The sequence below is a fragment of the Halyomorpha halys genome, unplaced genomic scaffold (assembly GCF_000696795.3).
Source record: "Halyomorpha halys isolate HHAL.00 unplaced genomic scaffold, Hhal_1.1 Scaffold59.1, whole genome shotgun sequence".
NCBI lineage: Eukaryota > Metazoa > Arthropoda > Insecta > Hemiptera > Pentatomidae > Halyomorpha > Halyomorpha halys.
In genome coordinates this window covers 1,071,990-1,081,667 of record NW_027109400.1, presented here as the reverse complement: position 1 = coordinate 1,081,667, position 9,678 = coordinate 1,071,990, and the positions used below count along the sequence as shown (strand labels likewise).

The window sequence follows — 9,678 nt, the reverse complement described above, 5'->3', positions numbered from 1 at the left end:
ATAAATGTGAGGAGAAGATTTGTATTAAAGATGTCCTTGAAGATGGCTGGAATAGCCGAAACGTTGGACTAATAAGAAATAAAGTGTTGAGACAGTATTGGATACAATTTGTGGTTTTATTTAATAAATAATTACCTTGTCTCAAAAAATTTTGAAATAATATTATTTAAGTAAATTATATTTCAAGTATTCAAATAGGTATTTATATTACTATAAATTTAAATTTAATTGAAGAATGAGAATTAATTTTATTATTTAAAGTGAAAGCAGACAAAGAAACAACATTAACAAGTTGGGACGATTTTGTTGTTTATGGCAGATTTTGTTTAGCATTTCGCATATTGTAATATATGAGTTAGTAGACCTGTAACTTGTTCTGGAAGAATGTTTGTTCTCTATCATACTGTACAATGCTGAAATGGATGTTTATTCATTTTAAACATCAGTACTGGGACATCTCCAAACAGCAGATTCACATAACAGCTGGGCCAATAGCACCACAGCTCATCCAACGGTTTTGATATGACTTTCAACTGTCATTACAAGTGCATCTAAACTGAACATTTTTTTCATTTGTTTTTCATCGGTAATACTATATGAAGACCTCCTGTAAATGGAACATAGACCTTGATAAAGCCTATATGGTTGGAAACAAAAAAAAATAGTTGACCAGGAGCTGTTTTTACAACTGTTAAGGCTAGTTAATATAATTATTAATAGTGAATAAATATTTGTAATAATAAAAATAGGTAATCAATTAATTATATTTATAACTAAATAAAATGATACTCATAACTAATTCTGATTCTTCAAAGTAACTTATATGATAAGCAAAGCAATCAGCCTGAAACATCTTTGAAACGATTAGCCTACCTTTTCATGATTTAATTGAACAATATAATTTTTGCTTTTCCCCAATTCTTCTGTTAACTCATCAAGTTCTTTTTTATTATTTTCCAATTCATCAAATAAAATAGACTTTTCATTTTCAAAGTCATCCTGAAAAAAATCAAAAAAAGAGAGAAGGATTTTAAAAATAAGGTATTTAAATGTTTAAAAAATATTAATTTAAACTACTGGACAACTACCACATAATTTATTATTTCTTCATTTTCATTTTTTGGGGTCTTTACAAAGAAAGAAAGATAAAATATGAAAATTACAAAGAATCTGGTAAAAATATGAACGGCTATTCTTTTAATTAATAGCCTTATAATACAAAACAAACAAAAAATTTACACCAAAAAGATAGGAAAAATGAAAAATATGATAATCTTTTTTCTGAATAAAAAATAAAACAAAATAATATTATTCAATATATAACTAATTAACAATACAATTTATAAAAATTAAGATATATAGAAAATATATATATAAAAAATGTCTATAAATTACTAATAATCACATTATTTTGTAATTGAAAAAATAGAAAAATGAAAAAAAAAAATAGAAAACAAATGAAAATTTCTTAATAAACCAGATATTATAAACTCAAACGCTCTCTGCAGAAATGTTGTTATGCAGAGGATGTAATCTTCACCTACCACTTGAAACCCAGAAAAGTCAAGACATTTGGGATCTGAGAACCAACTTTAATCCGCTAAAATTGTGGTAACACATTATTCAAAGAGTTCATTTTACTAAAAAATGCTATTTATAGAAGTTTTTGTTCCAAAAATGTTTAGGTAAAGGACAAATTTCAGTGAATAATCCCCAGACATCCAATTGGTAGGGAAATCCTGTCAAAATTACTGTTAAATTGTTAGATTTTTAAAAATTCAGTTAATTTTATAAAAAATTAATTGTTTCTTTGGATATTGTAACAGAGTTGATTGACAACATACTGAAAATTGAATCAAAATTATCAAAAGAAGATGTGTTAATGTATTGTGGCATAAAAATAAGTTAATTAATTTTTATAATTAATTTAAATTATAAAATAAATGTTTTTAATTAGTTTAAAACAAATAATATAAACTAACAGAAAAATAATCATACCATGAATACAATAGTTGAGTTTCTCTTGTTACTTTCATAAAAAAAGAAGATTTTTCTAAAATAATGATTAATAGTCTCATACCTTTTCCTTATTTAATTGATAGATGTGCTGCCTGCATTTAACTAATTCCCCTGTCACTTCACAGAGTTCAGATTTGCTACCATCTAATTCATTTCTATAGGTTTCCTGTAAAAAAGAACAAAAAAAAAAAAACAATAAAAATTAAAGCACATACAGGAATAACTTAAAATCTATCCAATGGATTAATGACATTTATCAAGCTTACAAGTTCAATTTTCAAACTTTGGTTTTCTTCAATAAGATCTGAAAGATTTTCTTTTTGTCTGGCAGAAACAGTATGCCAATGGTTACTCTAAAACATTCATGAATGCATAAAAACTAAAATATATTTCAAAGTCCATAAAAGTTTTGAAAAGCGAAATCAAATCAAATAACACAAATTAAGGGTATCAATGACAATCATTCACCAATCCAATAAACTAAACAAATTTAAAGTTTTTTTGTTTTGTTTTTTACAGCTCCATCTATTGATAAAGTTGCAAAGAGATTGGAACGATAGTGAAGAAAGACAGATTATATTTTTACTTTAGGTTTTTATCTATTTTTCTTTTTTCCCTTTGATATTTATTTCTGTTTATTATGGATACAGGTGTAGTGACCAGGAGACTACTTCGTACTACTGTAATTACAAAACTCACACAATAAACAAGAATATAAACTATGCAAATATATATAATAAACAAATTACAGTTACAATAGTCACTAATTTACAATAGTATTAAAAAATGAAATAAAAATAAATTAATAATACAGTTTAAAAGCAAGGAAAGATCCTGGACAATAGCATAAAAATAATAGTAAAGAGTAGGCTTTAGAGAGATATAAGATATATATATGGAGTAAGAGTCCAGCCAGCATGATAATGAAAATAAAATATTTGAAGTAGTGTCCATTATAAAATATCTTAATTTAAGATGAATTATAGAACTATGGATAAAAATCAAGAGGACGACGTTGCTACTAAAAAGATAAACAAAGTTAATATTTATTAAAAAGCAATATGCATGCTCAAATAAAAGTGTTTATTTTATTAGATGGTCAAATTATTTCAGAGCCCTAAAACATTTATGGAAAAATATGTATGAAATAAAGACACCAAAAGAAAGGACTTGTCGTAAAACTATTTAAAATAAATACCAAATATTTTCCTTTTATTTTAGTTGTCATTTCATTTTTCGTGTATAATAAAATTAGGATACACCTCGAGTCCATTCTGATGATACATTTAAATTCTCCTTTCTTTCATATAGTCCTCTGTTTCAAAATGTAATAATCGCAGGTGTAGAGTTGAGACAGAAGAGATTCATGAATTGCTTCATAAGATTTATCTTTGGGTTTCCAAGGCCTTTTTAGTTTTTTTGTTGTTTTCTTGGGTTGAGGGGGTTTTTTCCACCTTCCTGAGGGCATTTTTTCTTTGTTTTTTTCTTTTTCCAGTTTTTTAAATTAAAAAAAACCTACCAATATCCTTGATCTCCTCACTCTTCATTTATCCATCCATTCATTAAAAAACGGATCCCAACCGACTGATTTATATATGCCCTCCTATAGAACCGCCTTCTTCAGCAAATCCTTCACCATACATGCAACCTCTTTCTGGGATTCCCTTCCCATCTCCATTTGCCAATCCTCATCCATTCTTTCCTTTAAATAACACCTATTCCTTCACTTATTGTATAACCAAACCTCCGCATTATTGTGAACAATATAAATAGGTATATATTGATTACAGTAGTTAAGCAAAGATCTCAATGTAATTTCATTTTGCTTATTGGAAACTTTTAAATGCTTGCCAGAAAAAAATCATAATGTATGAACCATGTATTTATTCTTAGTTGACATATGTCCTAGAATAAGATTATTTTTTCATTTCATTTCACTATTGACCCAAACTGAGTATATGTTGGAGAGCATAGTACAATTAATTAATGGTGCCCTCTAAAGTGGATATTTAAAATTTAGTCTCTAATCCTAGAGATGTGAGTTAAAAAACCCCAAATAACCAATAATATTTATCTATGTAAAAATTTTTCTATTTTTTTTTTTCCATCCTATTTACCCTATTTAATTACAATTTTATGCAAGGTACTTCAAATTTATTTATTCTTTTTTATATATGCTTTGCTAATCCAAAGCAAAATAGTGAGGGGCCCAAATAAGTTTTTTTTATCTTTATTTAGAGCTCTTATAAGAATTTCTTAATTTTAAATTTTATTTCAAGGATCTCCTTTTGTTTTTTCAATTAATAACTATAAATTTTTTTCTAAAAAAACTATATCTATCTATATCATGCTTTATAGATCAAAAAGTATATAAATATGCTGTTTGTTCTGCAACCCAATATATTTGGGCAGTATTGCTTCTTAATAAAGCATTTCTCTCTCTTGTGATAACCCACCCTTCATCGCTCAGCTTGTGGCAATGTAAAAACATTTTACAAATTTGGTGAGTGCTAACAAATTTGGTAAGTGCAATAAAATTAGTTTACCAAGACCCAAAGGGGATAGTAAGACTTACTGGTCAAACATCGTGATCTTTCCACTTTTATAAGGGAGTAAAGCAGGGAGACATCCTAAGCCCACTACTGTTTGTCCTCCTTATGGATGAGATATGGAAGGTTTGTAAAAGGAGATGCCCAAGAGCACTAGTAGGTTTTTGGAACCTAACTCCAGTACTGGCTCAAGCGGTGATATTGTACTGATAGCTGACTCTGAAGAGGCTCTTCAGACATCCTTGGATGAATAGAATGAGGAACTGAAGATAAGAGGTTTGCAAATAAACCCTAACAAAAGAAAATTGTGTGTCGGAAGAGAAAACACAGAGTCTAGGATTTTTTGTGATGGTGAATCCTTAGAACTTACAAATACGTCAGCAGAAATGAGATTCCTCCGAAAAATAGTTAGTAAGATCAGGAGGATCTGGATGTGAAATCGCAAGAGCAGCAACTGAAGTGGTATGAACATGTCTGTAAAATGAACGATACCAGAAAAGCCAGGTGGTGTTTGGAAGCAAGGCTAGAAGGAAGACGGCCTCATGGCAGACCCAGCTGCATGTACTCTGAGTATAATGGAAAACTAGGGGCAGCAAGAGGACGCACCATCCTGGAGATTAGAAGACAAGCCAGGGACAGGGACTGGTGGGCTAGATGCACTGAGACTGGGACTCCACGCTTGACAGCACACAGGAGTTATAGGAAGAAGATTCCTTTTCATAACTTGTCTGTACCATTACTTTTTTAGAAATTCAAATTTGTAAAAGTAGAGGAGTAAAAATAGTATCATGTAATTAATAACAATTATTAACTGTCCTTTTTTTACCAATTATATTTCTATTATGGTTTTTGATAACAAAAAACTTCAAATTTTCCTTTCAAATGTCCTTGGTCACAAATATTGTAAATATTTAAAATTCTAAGTATATCTACTTATCCGATCTTAACTATCTATAATAAACCTTAAAGTAATTATATTTTTCATTCTCATTTAATTCTGAATATAACCTGCAGTGATGAGGACTCTACTGAAGAGAAAGATAATGAACTATTTAAGGCAATGTGAAAGGGAAAATTGAAATACTTTAATCAAGGACTACATAGACAAAAAATAATCCAACATCATTGGCAGAGGTTCTAATATCTAAACTCTTCACAGATACCTCTTCGCATCTTTCACTCATTTCTTTTTTAAGGCATAACATTAAATTTTCCCAACATACAAGTTTTTCTTTAAGATCCTGAAAAGAACAATGAAATATTAGAAAGATTTTATAATAAAAAAAGTTTGCAACAATATTTAGAATAATAAAAAAATCTCAAATAATATTAAAAACAAAACTAATCACCTCCATTTCCTGATATTGTTTATTCATAACAGCACTACCCATTTCTTCTGATAGTTGAATTTCATTAAGCTGTAAATTATATTGTTTACAAAAGGACTTATATTTTGAAAAATCCAACAAATTATATTTAACAAAATATTATATTAATATAATATTATACATAATTACTAAATATTATGTATTAGTGTTTTAACAGATGTTAGAATTATAATGTATGTACTCAAATACATAATATATTGTAACTGTCAGATGTATTCTAATAGAGATGACAATATAACCTGATGAGATTTTTCCCTCAATTCTTGGCTAATTTTTTCAAGTCCTCGCTGTTGAAATTCTATTTGGAACTTCATTTCTTCGCATTCTTGCTGCAAAATATCATTATAATGTTTAATACAAACACTTAACAATTAAATGGCTTGGGGTAAGAGAATGACAAGCCACAATTTTTAAGACAATAAGTATTTTGTGCAAAACCTTACTTTGCTTCCCTATAAAGCAATTTATTTACAAACTATTTTAACTAACACCATAATTTCAACATGTTAACCAATAATATTATGGAATACGAATTGTATAAAACATTAAACAAGAATTGTAAAATTTTCGAGTTTCTACAAATAAAAATTCACATTAAGTGCCTTATCATATTCTTCCTAAAACAAAAATCAGTGATATGAATCATTTGCAATAAAAAGAAAGCAATGGACCCAAAGGTTCCATGCTGATACAACCAATTATCACTAACATACCTACCTCCAATGATCACCATAGATACAACAATACAAATCTCTCACCAACCACTCGGGTGTGCATAACTATTAACTGTTAATATGTTCTTTGCTAAACTCTGTTATTTTACTTGTCCATTTTAACTGTCATAATACTATTACTTTAATTATTTAAAAAGGGCAAATGTTCTGAAATTGTGTTTTCTTTAACCTCCCTCCTAAATTCCCAAATGAATTCATTCTTCTTCAGGCCAAATGTCCTACTTAAGACTTTTTTTTCAAAGACATAGAGGAGTTCTGCTTCTTTCAAGGTAAGCAGCATGCTTCATATCCATGAACAGTTGGAAAGATAATAGTTTTGTAACCTTTAATTTTCAACTTGTGAAAAAGTAATTTTGCATATAAGAAAAATCATCTCATTTAACCTAGCTCATTTTATTTTCTACTGTTTTATTTGTTTCGATAATCATTTATTCCTCTATTTCTTCAAACCTGTTCTCCATTGAGACTATCTCATTATAATTATCACTGCATCTATTACTAACCGAATATTTTGTTTTTCTCTATTTATTTCAAGATCCAGTTCTGAAAGATCAACATTGTGTCTCATTTAATAGTTTCCGCCTCTTCACCTAACAGTATAAAATCATTAGCATACATAAATACTGTTTTTTTTTTTACCAACCAGAGCTAAACCTTTTAATTTCATATTCCAGGGCTAAATCAAATGAAACTTAAGAGATAGAATCTCTTTGTTTAAACCTGAACAAACTTCAAACTTCTTACAATGATAATAACAAATTCCAACTTATTAACCTTACTGGATTAACTAACTTCTCTGCTCAACCAGATTATACAACTTCTGATGAACTACATCACTGTATTTTAACCATTTTTTCTCTCATATTTGCCCAAGAAAAATATTTAACCTATAGTTTAGTTAAGCCATCCGTTTGTGATAATTTCTAGTGTTATCAGAGGTCCATCTGGATAGGGTTAAATAAACATTTTATAATATACTGGAAGAAGTGAGATTCTTTGGTAGTTATTACAATCTGTTTAGATCACTTTTTATGGGCCAGAACCAATATAAACTCTTTCCAATCACTCGACTTTTTTTTTTCCTACATCTTTTCCATTAAAAGATTTATTTTATAAAATCCAGCTTTCCTATACTCCTTAATTAGTTCACTGGGAACATTGTTGGTACCCACTATTTTATATAAATACTTCCTTTCAAGGAATGAACCCTCTCCCACCCACAGAACCTCTTGCAGAGCCATGATATCTAAATTGTATCCTTTAATATTATTCATGACAGATTTTAACCTACCAGCTGCATGCAGACTTCTAACATTCCATGTTCCTGTTACTAAATCTCTAATTTTTAACATATAATATGAATTGTTGTCTTGATCCGGAGATCCAAAAAAGGAGATCAGTTTACCTTCAGATGATAAGCCTTTCACATCAAAGGGATCCATAAAGGTTTGTGATATTTTTTGACCTACAAAATATGTAAGTAGGGTGTTCAAAACCTTTCATTCCCTAGCAAGCCTGAATAATCACTCTTTTTGATTGTCAGTAAATCCATCAGACTTAGCCAGGCAGAACTTTTAAGAAATTTCCAATGACCATTAAACATCTGACACCAATAGAACACTCCTTCAAACAGTAATGCGATCCGCAAGAGTTGTATTATAAACAAATAAATTATCTTATTGTGGAGAACCCACGTTGAAAAACTGTTTCTTACCAATTTAATGACTAAAACTTTGATGAAGAATAACTTATATATCTATTTCTATATATTCAAAGGCAAAAACAAATTTTTTTTAGAACATTTACAGTAAAGAATCTTTTGCTACTGACCTGCCAAAAATTTTGTTAAGGCTGATTTGATTAATTTTTGCTATTATCCTAAGATTTTGCAAAATGGGTGAGAGACAAAAGCTTTAAAAAAAACGGAAAAGGAAACTTAATATTAACCTATTGTTAGTAAAGATAAGAATTGAATCCGCAATAAAAGCTATTAATGAAAATATTCTGAGCAAAAACGTACCTCTTTTTCCGATAGTTTCTCTTGGTATTCAACTATATGTACATTAGCACATTCCAGCTAATGGAAAAAATAAAACAAAAACCGTATTATTAAAATCATTACATGTTTCTTTGAATTAAATTCTTAATACTAATTTTAAAAAATGAAAGAATGAGATAGCCATAAAAGTATAGAACTTGATTCTTGTTCTTTCTTACCACAAACAATTTTTTCTAGACTAAAAATTAGTGTTTTGACAGCATCACAAATTTCTTTAAAAGGCAAATAATTACTTATCATTAGTTGGTGGATGATTTGAGCGATTAGATCACTTAGTTTATCACAATATCTCTTAAAAATAACTTAAAGACCATATATTTCATCTTATCATAGGGGTCAATCAATAACAATTTTAAAAAACTCTTCTTTTTTAATGTTTAAAGGAAGGTAAATACTATTGATTATGTTTACATCTTCATAAACACTTACTTTTCGGAGTAATCAAACCTATCTTCAGAACTAACAATTTAAAAACATCCCTTTTGTTATAATTTTTTGTTTAAAAAGTTGTTAACCTTAGTCAAAATAATAACCTTTAAAATTACCAAAATGCAGCAAATTTGTTTCAGAGTGGGAGTGTTTACCCTCTAATGTTAACTGTTATGAAGAAGTAAAATATTTAAATGGAAGTTTTTTTAACCATTGATTAGTAACTAAAAAATAAACCATCTTAAGATGCATAAGTAAGAAGCATCAGGTTGCTTGGATGGAGTGGATGGTTTAGCTACTTGAAATGCATGCTATAATAATCCGTTGCTTTTCGGTTCATCAAAGGAAAGTGCTTATTTGTGCATGTTTCATAAGACTAGGACATTGAATTTACCCACATTTATGAGCATTTCATTTTTTAAAATTTTTTTTAAGCTCAATAGAAAAGGTTTAAAATATTATCAACGTAAAAAGAGTTTAATATACACTTTTTAAATTTT

General features: G+C 28.6%; 1 protein-coding gene across 15 annotated transcripts in view; it reads right to left on the bottom strand.

Moving 5' to 3' along the window:
• Nucleotides 1-9,678, bottom strand: part of LOC106692531 (putative leucine-rich repeat-containing protein DDB_G0290503) — a 115,778-nt gene that overhangs the window by 22,678 nt on the left and 83,422 nt on the right. For 11 of the 15 annotated variants that reach the window (XM_014438514.2, XM_067047591.1, XM_014438520.2 and 8 more), the window contains 7 exons: nt 8,711-8,767; nt 6,196-6,285; nt 5,918-5,986; nt 5,732-5,809; nt 2,286-2,372; nt 2,081-2,185; nt 874-999 (listed from right to left, as the gene is read on the bottom strand). In XM_014438514.2, coding sequence (XP_014294000.1) covers nt 874-999; nt 2,081-2,185; nt 2,286-2,372; nt 5,732-5,809; nt 5,918-5,986; nt 6,196-6,285; nt 8,711-8,767 — 612 coding nt within the window. Of the gene's footprint in view, nt 1-873; nt 1,000-2,080; nt 2,186-2,285; nt 2,373-5,731; nt 5,810-5,917; nt 5,987-6,191; nt 6,286-8,710; nt 8,770-9,678 lie in introns of those variants that run through there. The other 4 variants (XM_014438518.2, XM_067047590.1, XM_014438521.2 and 1 more) reach the window with 4 other exon arrangements.